This window comes from Conger conger, chromosome 6, assembly GCF_963514075.1.
Source record: "Conger conger chromosome 6, fConCon1.1, whole genome shotgun sequence".
Lineage (NCBI taxonomy): Eukaryota > Metazoa > Chordata > Actinopteri > Anguilliformes > Congridae > Conger > Conger conger.
In genome coordinates, this window is record NC_083765.1 from 10,490,122 (window position 1) to 10,507,621 (window position 17,500).

Genomic DNA, 17,500 nt, shown 5'->3' on the forward strand with positions numbered 1-17,500 from the left:
TGTAAATGGGTGTAGGTGCAGGTGCAGGTGCAGGTTATGTGTAAATGGGTGTAGGTGTAGGTTATGTGTAGATGGGTGCAGGTTATGTGTAAATGGGTGTAGGTGCAGGTTATGTGTAGATGGGTGCAGGTTATGTGTAGATGGGTGCAGGTTATGTGTAAATGGGTGCAGGTGTAGGTTATGTGTAGATGGGTGCAGGTTATGTGTAAATGGGTGTAGGTGTAGGTTATGTGTAAATGGGTGTAGGTGCAGGTTATGTGTAGATGGGTGTAGGTTATATGTAGATGGGTGCAGGTTATGTGTAAATGGGTGTAGGTGTAGGTTATGTGTAAATGGGTGTAGGTGCAGGTTATGTGTAGATGGGTGTAGGTTATATGTAGATGGGTGCAGGTTATGTGCAGATGGGTGTAGTTGCAGGTTTTGTTCAGTTTTCATGCCACCTTACTGTGAATTCTCTGGGGGTGGCAGCCATTGTTGCAGACTGCTTATCGAGTGCCACGCCATAATATTGATGCCATCTTTAAAGAGGACAAAAACACAAAAAGAGGAGCTGCAGAATAGCCCAGAAGCCAGAGCTAATTGCTGCATTTGCCGCTAATGCCCTGCTTCGATCCGGCGAGGAGCATCTCGAAACGCCCTGCCGCGCCGGCTTCAGAAAAGATTACAGCTGGAGACACTCTGTTCCCACTTATAGCCCAATCTTTGTTTCTATAGTGCTGATGGCCTTCTTTACCAGCCATAAAACTGACACTATTAACACCCTCGATGGTAGCATAATGATCAGGAAACTAGGCACGCCACTCCCAGGTCGAAGGTTTGATTCCCAGGTGGTGCAATGGCGTTGTAGTGTAGCAGGGTACTTACGCTGAATGGCTTCAGTACATATCCAGCTGTTTAAATGGGTTTCATGTGAAAAGACCATGCTCTGTGTTAGTCAGTGTGGGTGAGAGCCTCTGCTTCATGCCTTGCTCTGTGTTAGTCAGTGTGGGTGAGAGCCTCTGCTCCATGCCTTGCTCTGTGTTAGTCAGTGCGGTTGAGAGCCTCTGCTTCATGCCTTGCTCTGTGTTAGTCAGTGTGGGTGATAGCCTCTGCTCGAGGCCTTGCTCTGTGTTAGTCAGTGTGGGTGATAGCCTCTGCTCCATGCCTTGCTCTGTGTTAGTCAGTGTGGGTGATAGCCTCTGCTCCATGCCTTGCTCTGTGTTAGTCAGTGTGGGTGATAGCCTCTGCTCGATGCCTTGCTCTGTGTTAGTCAGTGTGGGTGAGAGCCTCTGCTCGAGGCCTTGCTCTGTGTTAGTCAGTGTGGGTGATAGCCTCTGCTCCATGCCTTGCTCTGTGTTAGTCAGTGTGGGTGATAGCCTCTGCTTCATGCCTTGCTCTGTGTTAGTCAGTGTGGGTGATAGCCTCTGCTCGAGGCCTTGCTCTGTGTTAGTCAGTGTGGGTGATAGCCTCTGCTCCATGCCTTGCTCTGTGTTAGTCAGTGTGGGTGATAGCCTCTGCTCCATGCCTTGCTCTGTGTTAGTCAGTGTGGGTGATAGCCTCTGCTCGATGCCTTGCTCTGTGTTAGTCAGTGTGGGTGAGAGCCTCTGCTCGAGGCCTTGCTCTGTGTTAGTCAGTGTGGGTGATAGCCTCTGCTCCATGCCTTGCTCTGTGTTAGTCAGTGTGGGTGATAGCCTCTGCTCCATGCCTTGCTCTGTGTTAGTCAGTGTGGGTGATAGCCTCTGCTCCATGCCTTGCTCTGTGTTAGTCAGTGTGGGTGATAGCCTCTGCTCGAGGCCTTGCTCTGTGTTAGTCAGTGCGGGTGAGAGCCTCTGCTCGAGGCCTTGCTCTGTGTTAGTCAGTGTGGGTGAGAGCCTCTGCTCCTTGCCTTGCTCTGTGTTAGTCAGTGTGGGTGATAGCCTCTGCTCCATGCCTTGAATGTGGATGTAAGATGCTGCTGACTCAAGCTCGGTTTTAGTTAGAAGTGCAGATGAAGGGGAAGTAGATGATGGATCAGCGTGTCACTGGGGAGGTTATGAAGGAGTAACCCCCTGGTCTTTTTGGGGCGCGCTGCAGTTGTTGTGGGGTTTATACTCAGCAGTTTTTTTTCCTCCTTCAGAGGGCAAATCCCGCAGCTTCCATGCGTTACCCCAGCAGAGTTTTTAAACGTACCGCTGCAGGCTTCAGGAGCTGCAATCTGTTGTTGTTTTTATTCTTTTGTTTTTGTGAGCCTACCCAAATTTTAAGTACCTTTGGAGACTTGAGAGGGCGGGAAGAGGAAGGAGTGGGAGAAAAGCGGAGGGAGAGGAGAAAAGAGGCTCTGCAGCACGGAGAACCCTTGGAGCTGCAGCACTGGAGCCCCGTTTCATTTGAGCTCACCCGGCTCCACCTGCCTCCCCTGACTCAGAGAGAGCAGGATTCAGACTCAGAGAGAGCGGGATTCAGACTGAGGGAGAGCAGGATTCAGACTGAGGGAGAGCAGGATTCAGACTGAGGGAGAGCGGGATTCAGACCAAGAGAGAGCAGGCTTCAGACCGACTGTGCAGAGTACAGAGACAGAGGCAAATAGATAAAACAAATAGAGTTTTGACTTCTAACACACACTTTTATTGGTACATTATGTACTTCATTTATTGTGTTTATAATGAACAATCAAATTGAAGTGCTACATGAAAAATGATGCACAAAACAAATAAATCAAATAAATCTATTTAACTAAGCATCTACATCTCTGTGCCACTATTACCTCTTACGTAAGTCAACATGCATAAAGGCAAAACCAAAGTTCCTCTTCTACATTACATAAAACTTATCCTAGCCCCCAGGCCACTTAGAGAGAGGGAGAGGTGTAGGAGAGGAGAGAGAGACTGACTGAGCGAGAGAGAGAGAGAGAGAGAGAGAGAGAGAGAGGGGGACGACCAGGGGACGAGAAGAAAGACCATAAGTAGGGGTGAGGGAGGAAGAGATTAATGGGGTGAGGCAGAAAGGAAGATTGGGAAAGTGCAGGAGGGTGAGAAAGAGAGAGGGAAATCAGGAGGAGAGCTGAAAGTAGAGGTAGAGCACAAAGAGAAATGGAGAGCGAGAGATTACCTTTATTTAAACATTGCCAAAGAAGGTATTTACAGAAACAGATATCACATGACCTTCAAACCATAACAATGTTCCTAAAATAGATTAAGAAGGGACAAAACGCCCAAAATACACCAAACGATTCATCGCCATAGAACAATGAAGAAAACGGAGGGAGGGGAGAGGCAGAGGGAGAGGGAGACAGGGAAAGATGATTGCTTTGTGATAACTTCACTGGCAGTGACAAGCCCATTGTCTGAAACCCCCTCCTTCCCCCCTTGCTTTATACTTCCCTAAGCTCTGCTCGCACAAATCACTTTCAACATTTACTGCAGTCAGAGAGACGCAATAATGTGATACCACACACAAGATAGTATATGGAGTTTGGCAGCCCAAGATGTCTCTGTGGGTCACAGTTTGAGAGAGTGTGGATAATGACTGAGCTTTGATTGTTGATGGAAGGCTAATCACTGCGGCTGTTTTCTTCCCTTATAAATAGAATATGTGCATCTAGCACTTGTGATTATGAATATGTGGAAAAAATATTTAACATCCTTTTTTTTTTTTTCATTATTAACTTATGATTGTTTTATTATTGGTGTCATTAATCATTAAGCTATGATAAATGTTATGATGGTATTAGTATAACAGTCATTGTGTTATGTGCATTGTCTTATTCCTGTTGTAATGTGGTTTTCCCCCATTGGGGCTTCATGCATAGCAGTGCATTCTCTCCGTCATTCCAGTGATGCTGCTAGAATTTGAAATGTGAATTTGACAGTCGGAGAAAGAAAGAGAGGAGGGAGAGAGCGGGGGAGAGAGAGACAGATGGACAGAGGGAGAAAGAGAGGGAGGGGAGAGAGAAAGAGAAAGAAAGAGAAGAAACCCAGGATTCATATATTCATTCATACACATCTGCAGGCTTTGTCCCCACATCCTCTCCAGTCATAATGCGGCCTTCGGCATCTGTCACTAATGACATCATTATCTCTGAATGAGCTCCATCCGTTCACTAACTGTGAGCAGTTAGAGAGAGAGAGGACCTCTGTATGAAGGGAGCATTAGAGAGACCCTCTGTATGAAGGGAGCCAGAGAGAGAGAGAGAGAGAGAGAGAGAGAGAGAGAGAGAGAGAGACCCTCTGTATGAAGGGAGCATTAGAGAGACCCTCTGTATGAAGGGAGCCAGAGAGAGAGAGACCCTCTGTATGAAGGGAGCATTAGAGAGAGAGAGAGAGAGACCCTCTGTATGAAGGGAGCCTTAGAGAGAGAGAGAGAGAGAGAGAGAGAGAGACCCTCTGTATGAAGGGAGCATTAGAGAGACCCTCTGTATGAAGGGAGCCAGAGAGAGAGAGACCCTCTGTATGAAGGGAGCATTAGAGAGAGAGAGAGAGAGAGAGAGAGAGAGAGAGATCCTCTGTATGAAGGGAGCATTAGAGAGAGAGAGAGAGAGAGAGAGAGACCCTCTGTATGAAGGGAGCCTGAGAGAGAGAGAGAGAGAGAGACCCTCTGTATGAAGGGAGCATTAGAGAGAGAGAGAGAGAGACCCTCTGTATGAAGGGAGCATTAGAGAGAGAGAGAGAGAGAGAGACCCTCTGTATGAAGGGAGCATTAGAGAGACCCTCTGTATGAAGGGAGCATTAGAGAGAGAGAGAGAGAGAGACCCTCTGTATGAAGGGAGCATTAGAGAGACCCTCTGTATGAAGGGAGTGCTGGAGAAACAGAGTGACAGAACTCTCCTCCTGTCTGTCCGGTCTCTGATGAGGGAGCCCTGGCCTGCCTGCTGAGAGATGATGGTCCAGGAGTGTGGGCCCTGTTGGTAAATGGCCGTGCTCTGGTTGCTGTGACAGGGTGAAATCAATGTCTCTCAGAGCCGTAATGGCTGCTTTCGAGCCACTCCACTGGCAGGAGCCGCGTCGCAGGGCACCTTGGGTCAAGCTGGAGGAAGCGGAAAGAAGAGAAAGAAAGAACGAGGGAGAAATGGGGTCCCTTAGTGTGAGGCACCACATAGAGAAACAAGAGGAAGCGTGAGAGGGAAAGAGAGGCAGTCCCTTAGTGTGAGACATTTGACCCGTGTGGGTAAGTCTGTAAGATGGAGGAATGGGGTCACCTTGAGGCTGAGGGGGAGAGGGAGGCCGCAGGCTGCCAGGTGGGTACGGGGTTAGCCCCCGGACCCTGGACCTGCAGGTTGCATGTTTGAATCCCAAGTGGATCTCTGCTGTTCTGCCCTTGAGGCATCTCACCGTGTAAATGGGTCACGTAGGGGGGAGATGGTATGCCTGTGAAACGCTCTCTATATGAGCGCCTTCCACACAAAGGAGCTGACGCTGTGCACGTTACAAGGTCAAACCCAGTATTATAACCCAGAATGAGAGCAGGAAGTGTGAAATCTTTATTTAAAATATATATATATTTTTCCCTGTCTAGCTACAGGCTAGAACTTTAACTTTGAAACATCCTTGAGAATATTATGCATAGTTTGGCGTGTTTTGCTTGCAGACTTATGGGATCTTTTGCTACTTTTTCAAAGAAGGAACATCTTTTGTATTTTTACCTCTGTTTCCCTTGTTAAACGCCCCCCCACCCCACCCCACCCCGCATCCCCACCCACCCCCCAACTCCACCCCAATTCCACTCCTTCAGAAATGTTTGAGAACAGATAGAATATCTAATGGCGCTTATGGAATCGCGCAGTTGATTGACAGCAGTATGGGTTCTGTCAGGTGAGCTTCAAGCAGAGGCCGGCGAATGTCTTAAGAGCCTGACAGAGGGAACACACTCAACAAACCCCAGATTCTGCCACACACACACACACACACACACACACACACACACACACACTCGCGCGCACACACACACACACCTTCACACACACACACACACACACACACACACACACACACACACACACACATACACATACACACACACACACACACACACACGCGCGCGCACACACACACACACACTCGTGCGCGCACACACACACACACACACACTCGCGCACACACACGCACACACACACACACACACACACACACACACACACACACACCTTCACACACATGGATATACTGTACACTGAAAGCGGCTGGAAATTGGATGGGGATGGATGGCATGAGGACATTAGCATTGTCTGCACCTTTTCACTCCCGTCAAATAGAAACCAGGCTGGGGTCACTGTGGCTGGCCCAGATTAACCGCTCAGAAAATGAGTCCTTGACTCCGGAGCTGGGTGCTGCTGTGGGCTCTGCTCTGTAGTATTGGGGCTCTGCTCCATGGTGTCTAATGGGGGACTGCTCCATTACATTACATTATTGGCATTTGGCAGACGCTCTTATCCAGAGCGACGTACAACAAAGTGCATACCCATAACCAGGGGTAAGTGCGCTGAAAGACCCTAGAGGGAAGTACAATTTCAACTGCTACCCGTGCTCCCTAGCTGACTGTCCTCTAGGTGGGTCCAGCTGGCTGCTGATGTTTAGCGACCTCCTGAAAATGCAAACACGAGGTTTGGGGTCAACGCCAGCCCACTGCTTTTCCGTCTTTTTCTCTGCTGATGTTCCTGAGCAGATGCTGGAATACACTGTGCCGAGGCGGGGGTCAGGAGAAAATGAGGACCCTTCGGATGTATTGAAAACATGGCGCGTATGAAAGTGTGAATATTCATCATGGCTTCTGAACCGCACACTTCTCTATTTTCAGAATGGTTTGCAATTAAGTATCTCAAATTTGAAGGGAAGTGTTACCTTTTAGCGATATTTAGTATGTTACACCCTGACTATGTTAATGCAACGTTGCACGTGTTGTAATTTACGTCAGCGTACAGACGTTTAGAATTGAACTACGAGTAGCTTCCTCTGCTGGAGTTCGATAAGGGCACAGGAGGGGAGGGCTGCCACGCTAATTTAGCACTGATTTTTTTAAAAACATTTAAATGACAGCAGAATGAGGTCCCAGCCAGATTGGCATCTGTTTTCATACGCAGTGCCGCTAAGCCGCCGCGTCTGAGAGTGGATATGCGGAGAATAATGAGAGCCTGATCCCTCAGCCCGAGACGCACAGAGAAATACCTCTCTGACGCGCCTCTGGAGGATTAGCTGCTTTTTAAACGTCCCTGCTGCTCGTCTGTGTCGTTCCCGTGCGGGTGTGTTTCAGCGCTCCTGCTCTGCTCTGCTGAAGAGGACCCGCCCACAGACGGAGCAGTCCGTTTCATTGGCCAGCGCACTGTGCCTGTGCCGCTGTGAGATTGCCATCAGTCGTCACATCGCCCTTGTCTGAGCGCGCTCGCTGACAAATGGCTCTCCTCAACCGGCTCTCAGCCACTGTCTGAGTGCGTGCGTGCACGTGTGTGTGTCTGTGTGTGTGTGTGTGTGTGTGTGTGTGTGTCTGTGTGTGTGCGTGCGTGTGTGCGTGCGTGCGTGCGTGCGTGCGTGCGTGTGTGTGTGTGTGTGTGTGTGCGTGTGCGTGTGCGTGTGCGTGTGCGTGCGCGTGCGCGTGCGCGTGCGCGTGCGCGTGTGTGTGCGTGCACGTGTGTGTGTCTGTGTGTGTGCGTGTGTGTGTGTGCGTGTGTGCGTGCGTGCGTGCACGTGTGTGTGTCTGTGTGTGTATGTATGCATGTGTGTGTGAGCGCGCGCGTGTATATATGTGTGTGCGCGCGTGTGTACGTGCATGCGTGTGCGTGCAGAATGCTGTGTTATTTGTTGAAAACAATGCATGTCTGTGTGTGTTTGTATCTCTGTTGTATGTCTGTGTGTGTGCTTCTGCTTGTATAGCAGACATCAATATAGTGACTATTTGCAGTTATGTGTAGAGGCAAGTATAAATCATTGGCACTTGTTCGAGATGGGCAGCAGAATCTTGTGCCCCAGATGGTCCCAGGCTTTTCTGCCATCAACATTTGTGACATCACACCCCTCTGTCTCCCATTTTGGCTTTGGAAACCAGAGCCAAAATGGCAGCGCCTGACCGAGGGCCCAGGTGTCGGTCATGTTGATCTGTGCTCACACTCCACCAGTCCTTCGCATTGTCCATTGGGCAGCATGGCTTGACTCCAGACAACAGTAGCGTAACAGTTTGCTTCAGCAGTAGCAAGTCTGGGCTTGCGACCAGAAGGCGTTAAGTTTGATGGCATCGTACCCTGGAGCAAGGCATTTAACCTCAACTACTTCCATAAAGACCCGGCTGTAAAAATGGATAATAAGTTAAACCTGTGGTAAAGTGACTGCATAACAATGTGTGCCAAGCAAATGGCTAATAAAAAGGCGTGCGGGTTATGTGTTGGGTTTGAGTGAAACTGCTGTGGCCAGTACCTCTCCAGGGCATGCAGGAAGCCAGCGGAACTCCTAATTAAAGCTTTCCTTCATCCTGGCTCGAGTAGCACAGGGCCCAGTGAAGCCAATCAGCATGCTCATAGTAATCTGTCTTATTCCTGATTAACAAGGTGTGCTTTCTCCTCAGTGTGCACACACACACACGCACGCACACAGACGCACGCACACGCACGCACACGCACGCACACACACACACACACGCACGCACGCACGCACGCACAGACACACACACACGCACTCACACACTCACCTGTGCATCAAAGACACTAAAATCATTTCATGTTCTGCTGTGTCCCCTTGAGATTACGAACACACTCCTCCAAGATGTCTGTCTTTAGTTTTTTGTTTTGTTTCTTCAGCAGCAGAGATGGACCACTCCAAGTGATTCAGCTAGAATGCAGTACTCTGCATAAGTTATAGTTCAGGTTACAGGTCAAGTTAAGCTCCCTGATAACTGTCTCTCTGCGCTCTCTATACACACACACAGACACACACACACGCACGCACACACGCACAGGCACACACACACACCCGACATAATCCCTTTACATTTCCACCCAAGTTGATTCAAGTACATAATTTCGTTAAAAATGACCCCCTTATCTCCCATGCTGTACTTCTCAGAGAGCAGTTTGAAATGAGTTCCCAGTAGAGCTGTGGTAAACGCGTACAGTAAATAACAGTGTGGGAGTGTATTTTCCAGCCCTGGCCGGGGACAAGGCCTGGAGTGGTGTACCTTTGTACCCAGTAAAGCTCCTGATCTAAAATGTGGTCGCAGAGTACGAAAATATTTTAAGCAAATATAGCCATTTAAATAATTAGGCACTGGATTGTGTTCATTTATTAAACCTGGGATGGTGCGGGGCTGGTTTGGGAGTGCACCCCTTCCTCAGTGTGACCGGCTGAGTAGCTGCACCAAAGCCAAACAGCCGGGTGCCGGAGGGGAACGTGCTCAGTTCATTAGCTCATTATCCTACAGAGAAACATCAATGGGAGCAGGAAGGCGTAACTACAGGCTTGTCCTGAGACAAATGTCAGAACAGCGCTTAGTCTGACAGTGTCCTCGGTCACAGTGTACTGTCTGTGTCTGTGTGTGCGTGTCTGTCTCTGTCTGTGCCTCTGTCTCTGTCTCTGTGTTTTAAATATTATTTTCTCCCTGGATTTTTCAGGATTTGTTACTTTCCCCTTTTTATTCACAGGGAAACCTGCTGTGTTTGTGAAGGATTTGTGGGAATTATGTCTGGAATTATGTGCGCTTGTGAATGTGAATGTGTGCCTTGTTGTGCAGAAGCCCTGACTGAAATGCTGAAGCCCCACAGTGTGTGTTCTCTCAGGTTCACTGATGTCTCTCTCTCTCTCTCTCTCTCTCTCTCTGTTTCTCCTCTCCAGTGCTCAGTGGACTCTGCTCCAACGACTGCCCAGAGAAAGTGAAGGTGAGTTCGGGCACGAGTCTCCTCTCTGCGTGGGTCTGTGTGGAGGGGGAGGGGGGAGTGTGGGGGGGGGGGGGGGGCAGAGAGAGGGAGAGTGAGGGAGAGCAAGGGAGAGAGAGGGAGAGAGAGATGGTGTTGGGGGTGGGGGGGTACGCTGGGCCCATGGCCAAACCCCACAGGAAGTACCCATTCTTCTGCTCTACTACTGACAGAGAGAAAGAGAGAGAGAGAGAGAGATGGACTGATAGATAGATGGAGGTAGGGATTGAGAGATAGGGAGAGAGTGATAGAGGTGTGAGTGAGATGGAGAGTGTTGTACAGAGAGGGCATGAAATGGCAGAACAGAAGTAGGGTTGGATGGATGGGGATATATTTGGGAGACATGGTAAAGAACGGAAAAAATGAATGGAGAAAAAGAGTGCGGGAGGAAAAATGAGAGATGAAATGTTTGAAAACGATTGATGGAGAAAGCAAGAGTGTGCGAGAGAGGGATAGAGAGAGAGAGAGAGAGAGAGAGAGAGAGGGAGAGTGGGGGAGAGGGAGAGGGAGAGAGAGAGTGGGGGAGAGGGAGAGGGAGAGAGAGGGAGAGTGGGGGAGAGGGAGAGTGGGGGAGAGGGAGAGTGGGGGAGAGGGAGAGAGAGAGTGAGAGTGGGGGAGAGGGAGAGAGAGAGGGAGAGTGGGGGAGAGGGGGGGAGAGGGGGAGAGGGAGAGGGAGAGGGAGATGAGTAGCAGTGTGTGGCCCAGGTGTTCTCCAGCATTGCCCGACAGACTCCAGTGACTGATCATCGAGCAGTACAAACATGGTCTTGCTCCCTTTATTATGTGTCAGGCTCTAATGCAAAGACACTGATCCTCCATGACGGCTCTGCACTGGCCCCGCTGCAGAGCCCTGCACCCGTGCATGCTGGGAAGGGCCGGGATGTCTCCACTGATTAAAATGAGTAGCCGTGGGCTTAAGAAGAAGGAAATCTTTGCACTCGGATCACGTCTTTACACGCTTGGTGCGACACATCCAATCCAACGCTCTCTGGGTTTAATTTCGGAATACATATTATCTTTGTCAGATAAGTTAAAAATGTAATTTTCTATATTTGAAATGAAAATGGTAAAGTTGAATCTCATTTCTGTTTTGTGCAACCCCAGGTTGAGCCTAAATATATCAGCCTTGCTTCAGAGGTTAAGTGATGTAAGAAAGATTATACTTTATGGGATTTCGATTGTCCAAAACGGCACACCGTTACCCAGAATGCCCCTGTTCACCTGATCCCTGCTCCACCCTTTCTGTGAGACTGTGCGTTTGAAGATGGGGGAAGGTAGGGGCTTTCTCCCCGTGGCTATGAAAATTCATTTCTAGTTACGGGACTAATTCAATTCATTACCATTTTGAGGGATTATTGGCTGCGGCCGGGAAGGAGACATCATTGTTGTCGGCGCTGAAGCGGCCAGCTGCAGAAAATCCTTCGCCGGGCTGCTGTCCTGTTCTGTGGAAGCCTGTGATTTAAGTCCTGTCTGAGCTAATTCGCATTCAGCGTCTGATGCGGATTCGGCTCGACATGTCCACAGCTTTATTCACAGAGGAAGTACAGCCCCAGTCTACTTCAGTCTCTAAAGTAGGGCTTTCACTTCTGAACTGACACCATTCCCAACCCGGCAACCGGTCGTTTACTCCGGGTAGGTTGCCTTAGCGTGTACTTATGCTGTGTCACAGCGATCCCTCGAGTGGCCTCACCTGCAGGTCTTTGTTATTTTGATTGGCTTAATAATCATCTCCCTCTCCATCTCCGTTTATATGAGCGCTCTCCTACGAAACGTCGGCCGTGTATCATCCAAATGGGTGCTGCACGTTAGTGGCGGTTTACGATAGTCTCCCGTCTCCCCTCTTCGCTGTGAAGCGCCTTTAAGATCACAAGTTGCTATAAACTTGCGGTCCAGTATTGCTCGGTTAAGCGTCTGTATCGCTGAAGCTGCAAGGCTTCTGCCTCTGAGATCTTTTCTGGACTAGCGGTCTTAGAGACCTGAGAGGAGACGGTCCGGCGGCCGTGCGCCCTGTCTTCACCCCGCTGGATCTGTCCAGAGCGAGAACTGTGAGCCGCCCCTCGTGGCCTCGGGGTCGGGGTGCTGTCCCAGCGGCGAGCGGCCGTGTGAGGCGTGGCGTCTCGTGTCTGAACCCCGCTGTGCTCCTGCCGTGGGAACTCCGTCAGGTTTGAGCTGAACCCCGCTGTGCTCCTGCCATGGGAACTCCGTCAGGTTTGAGCTGAACCCCGCTGTGCTCCTGCCGTGGGAACTCCGTCAGGTTTGAGCTCCGTGCGGTCGCTGAGCCCGTCGGGCGAAAGGGGCGCGGGCAGAAATGACATTACAGTACATTATTGGCATTTGGCAGACGCTCCTATCCAGAGCGACGTACAGTTGATTAGCCTAAGCAGGAGACAATCCTCCCCTCCAGCAATGCAGGGTTAAGGGCCTTGCTCAAGGGCCCAACGGCTGTGCAGATCTTATTGTGGCTACACCGGGATTAGAACCACCGACCTTGCGTGTCCCAGTCCTTTACCTTCACCACTACGCTACAGGCGTAGATGACGAGTCTCTTCAAATGAGCGTCGTCAGTGAGCGGGTCTGGAAGAAACAGCATCCAGCCCTGCGAGTCTGTTTTGAAGTCTGTTACATAACAGACTCTACAGCCTAACCAGATGGTCAGCTCTCTGTCCTCTCTTCTCCCCAACTGCAGGAGTTTCTCATTCTGCATTAGTTATAATTAGTGTCTGTGCGTACACTCAGTGAGCAAGTTATTATGTAGACCTGTAAACCAGCTTGTTCGTGCAAATATGGAATTAGCCGATCATGTGGCATCAGCTAAATGCATAAAAGCATGCAGACATGGTCAAGATGTTCAGCTGTTTTTCAGACCAAAATTTCAGAACGGGGAAGAACTGTTGCTTATACCGTGGAATGACTGTTGGTGCCAAACAGGGTGGTTTGTGTATCTCAGAAACTGTTGATCTTCCGTGATTTTCACGCACAGTCTCTAGAGTTTGCAGAGAACGGTGTGAAAGACAATTATGCATGCCGTGTGAATGAGAGAGGACAGAGGAGAAGGGCCAGACTGGTCATACCTGACAAAGATGACAGTAATGTGAATAAATACATATTAAAACAGTAATATGCAGAAGAGCATCTCTGAACACACAATGTGTCAAACGTTAAGTGGATAGGCTACAGCAGCAGAAGATCAATACGTCAAAAAATAAAAACTCTAATAAATACCTAATGTAGTGTATAATTCATGGGAACCCAAGGGAAAATCATCCAATGACATGGTAGTGGTCAGGTCCTTTCATATTTATAAGCATAAAAGGTGTCAGTTTCAACAGTAGAGAGAGAAAAATCAATTCTAAGAATACATAGCTGACTGGTTACTCTGTGGTTATATCTGTACAGCTGAACCCAGACTGATGAATGACTTTTGACCTCTGACCCACTTACCGGTCAGAATAGACTGAATGAGCCCGTCCCTGTCTGCCCCTCTGCAGCCCTTCGGAGTGAACCAGCCGGGGCCCTACGTCATGTACACCACGGTGGACTCCAACGGCAACCTGAAGAACGCCTCCGGTGAGGCGGGGCGGGTTGGGAAGCTGTCGTTCTGGAAAGGCCTTCTCCTGCCCCCACACCTCTCCTGCCCCCACCGCTCTCCTGCCCCTTACCCCTCTCCTGCCCCCACCCTTCTCCTGCCCCCCACCCCTCTCCTGCCCCCACCCTTCTCCTGCCCCCACCCCTCTCCTGCCCCCACCCCTCTCCTTCCCCCCCACCCTTCTCCTGCCCCCCACCCCTCTCCTGCCCCTACCCTTCTCCTGCCCCCACCCTTCTCCTGCCCCTACCCTTCTCCTGCCCCCACCCTTCTCCTGCCCCCCACCCTTCTCCTCCCCCTGCCCCCCCTACCCCTCTCCTGCCCCCACTCCTCTCCCTGTCTCTTTGGTGCTGTGTTTTCTCAGATGATGGCTCTGTGTCCTATCATAGCCGCGAGAGTGCCGCAGGGCTTCCTGTTACAGAGCGGTGGGCTTCAGGCCCCTTGTCTGCTCCTGGATAGGCATGCCAGGCGAAGAGGAGGGAGAGGAGGGAGAATGAGAATGAGGAAGAGTGAGGGCACTTCCCTGCTGCGTGTGAGGACAGTCCGCTTCAGTGGAGGGTGGCAGTCGGGAGAGACGTTATGTAAGGTCCGCATGGTGACTGCCCCGTAATTAGAGGGAGGTCTGTCTCATAGGGCCAATATTAAGTTCTTAAGAGAGAAATCTGCATGAGTAAAATATTGATAAAATTAATCCTTTTCTCCTCCGCCGTGTTCCAAACCCTGTACATCCCTAGCCAGATTTCCACTGGGAGTTGAGTCAGATAGCGGAGATTACCCTGGTGATGGAGGTTCTCCCCTCTCATGCCCTACTGAGGCTCCACAGCATGCTGTCAATCACAGACCCATTTCAGCCAATCAGAGCGTTTTGTCAACAGTTAAATGAGATGATTGGTGTACAACGCACGCAGGTCTCGGGATTCTCTCTGATTGGTACGCTGGACAGCCGGCGTTCCCCTCTCCTGAGCTGGCTTATCTGCCGCTGTGCGCCGCTGAAGGAGTCTCATCCACTGTAATTACAGGAACCGGCAACGCGGAACACCGTGTCCCCCGGCAACAGCAGCCCCGGCAACAGCAGCCCAGACAACGCGCTTGTGATGAGAAAGCTGAAAAGTCTTACTTACTTTATTTCCTTGCTCAGCAGACGCGCTTATCCGAAGCAACTCGCACAACTTTTTACTTTGCATTTCCCCCCCCCCCCCTTCCCTTGTTTACATAGTAATGACTACAGTCCGTCTGCAGCCGGATATTTAGCGGAGCAGTTCAGGTTAAGCGCTGCTGCTGTGCCCCACCTCGAATGTGAACCTGCAACCTCTGCGTTACAGCTTAACGCGGATCCTCGCTGCTGTGGCACTTTTTAATTGTCAGCGATGATGAAATGCAGGTGAATGGAGAGCACTGAGCCAGCAAGGCCAGGAGCCAAAATGGCCGCCCGGACACCCCTGTGAGGGGCGGGGCACAGCGAGGCAGCTCACTATATATCTAACCATCTCCCAGACGCCGTGCTCCTCCTACCTGATGAATTATTCATGAGCTGAAAGGGTGGCGGTTATTTTTAGACTGGTTAAAAACAGTGAACTTAAGCACACCTTGTGCCTGCGGTTAGAAAACTGGCAAAGAAAAAACGCGGTACTGTGAAAACAAATGATCTGCGTTTAAAAGCCTGGGCCCATTAGCGGGCAGTGTGCTGTTGTCCTGTCCGCTCTCATCAGACTCACCGGGGCGTGCTGTAAATACTACATGAGCCTGAGTCTGGGCCGGAGATTCACCCGGAGGAGCCGCTCCTGGTTAACGCCGGGCCTGACACGGCTTCCCTCACCTTCCCGCTGCTGGGATCTGCGTTCCGCGGCGGTTCTGTTCTCCGCTGCCTGCTCTCCATCCGTCCCGGAGACCTCGCTAACGCGCTAATTCTGCGCCGCGCTGCTAACGGACGCAACGCGTTAATGGAGATTTATTCCTGACTGGCTTCACCCACCCTTTCTATATAAATCCTCATAACCATGGCACCGTGCAGTAAATCAGGCATGCATCTGAATGTGTATGAGGTGATTTATTAAGCATGGGGTATGTAGATAAGTGTGGGTGGGTGAGGGTTGGCATGGCGATGGCGGAGGACAGGTCACTGTGTGGGTTTGTGCAGTACGGCGGTGAGCAGGGCCTCTTTAACGCGGCTTCCTGCTCCGGATGTGGCTTCCTCCGTAGCCACAGCCGTCCTGCCTGAATCCTGCATCCGTCGGAGAGGGGGTTGGCACAGGGCAGGGGCCCCAGCGTAGAGTCCGCCCCACAGGGCAGGGGCCCCAGCGTAGAGTCCGCCCCACAGGGCAGGGGCCCCAGCGTAGAGTCCGCCCCACAGGGCAGGGGCCCAGCGTAGAGTCTGCCCCACAGGGCAGGGGCCCCACAGGGCAGGGGCAGTGACATGTAGTGGTTCCAGGAGCCAAGCAGCAACCATACATGCAACGTCCAATGCTCAATGTGCTCAATTTTTTTAAAAACCTTGCAATTTGCAGAACCTGTTTCAACCACATGGGAAGAAAAATGTGTCATTTTGTTTGTTTTTTTTCCAGAAATTTTCCCTTTGTAAGTGATTGATATCCTACTACTTTGTTTAATGTGGAAACTTGGATAAAGTTTGCATTTGTGCTATAATTGGCATCAGCAGGCTGTAGCCTATAATATTAGCAATGGCTCTCTCTCTCTCTCTCTCTCTCTCTCTCCCTCTCTCCCTCCTTCTCTCTCTCTCTCCCTCTCTCTCCCTCCTTCCCTCTCTCTCTCTCTCTCTCCCTCTCCCTCTCTCTCCCTCCTTCCCTCTCTCTCTCCCTCTCTATTGCTCCCTTTCTTAGCCCCCCTCTCATCTCTCTGTCTCTGCCCCCCCTCCCTCTCTCTTTTCCCCTCTCTCTCTCTCTCTCACGCCCTTGAAATAATTCCTGAAGCAGTGCCTGGGCTTCTGAGGGACGGGGCTCCTTTGATACAGGGACTCAGCCGTGATCCGTCAGCGCGGGTGGGGGCCGAGGTTTGGAGGGGTATTATCAAAGGAGATCGGAGAGCGGGAAAAGTTTCTTCCTGGACGGCGAAGCGAGTGCGTCCGCGTTACCTCTCCCCACCTCTGCGTGTCAGGCGGCCGTCTGCGGGGACTGCTAATGTTCCTCTGCGCTCAGAGAAACGGCACTAAAGCAGGGGAAGAGAGCGGGGAATGAAAGCAGGGAGGCTGACCCGGGGGGAGAGGAGGGAGGAGAGAAAAACTTTTCTTTAAGAACCCGAGCCTTTCGTTCCCGGGGCTGTGCTCCCGGAGCAGAGCTGGAGAGGAGAGGGTTTTGCTGAACCCTCCTCCGGTCTTTACGGCTGAGACTGGGACATCCTGCAAATCTGTGCGACCGTGTTCCTGCCCCCATTACCCAGAATGCACTGGCGTACTGTCTCTAACCCCCAAACGTTCTTCAGGTACTTTTGCGGCATAACAAGAGTTTTTTTTGTCAATTCTGGGCATGTTCACTCTGTGGTGTACTAGCTGAGCTGTTAGCACCGGCGAAACACAGGCACGCGCTGCACCGGTCCGGCAGAGGAGGCCAGGAATAGCACGCCCACCGAAACCCTCCCTCCCTGAGCAGTGTGCCGCACGCTGGGTCCACGGCGGCCGCTCGCCGCCAGGCTGGGGTCAGAGGTCGTGCGGGGGCTGATGGGTAACTGCGAGCGTATGATAGGAGTGAGTGACAGGGACGCAGGAGCTCTGATTTAAAGCGCGTTTGCTCTGTAGCGCCGGGCCCTGCGGTGACACTAAAATGACACCCCGCGTGACTGATGGTTCTCACGGCGACCGGCACTCTGTGCAACCGTGTCCGCGGCTTACCTTGAAGCTCAGGAGAGAGGGAGAGGGGGAGGGGGAGAGAGAGAGAGGGAAGGGGAGAGAGGGAGGGAGAGAGAGAGGAAGGAAGGAAGGAAGGAGAGGGGGAGAGAGGAAGGAAGGAAGGAGAGGGGGAGAGGGAAAGGGAGAGAGTGGGAAAGTAGGAGAGAGGGAGGGAGAGAGATGGGGAGAGAGAGGGAGAGAGGAAGGAAGGAAGGAGAGGGGGAGAGAGGAAGGA

General features: G+C 51.2%; 1 protein-coding gene across 1 annotated transcript in view; it reads left to right on the forward strand.

Annotated features, from left to right (window-relative positions):
• The window catches only part of itfg1 (integrin alpha FG-GAP repeat containing 1), a 132,803-nt gene that overhangs the window by 93,365 nt on the left and 21,938 nt on the right, over positions 1 to 17,500 (forward strand). Inside the window, exon 14 of the mRNA XM_061245001.1 lies at positions 13,333 to 13,411. Within this exon, the coding sequence (XP_061100985.1) occupies positions 13,333 to 13,411 (79 nt within the window). The remainder of the gene's footprint in view (positions 1 to 13,332; positions 13,412 to 17,500) is intronic.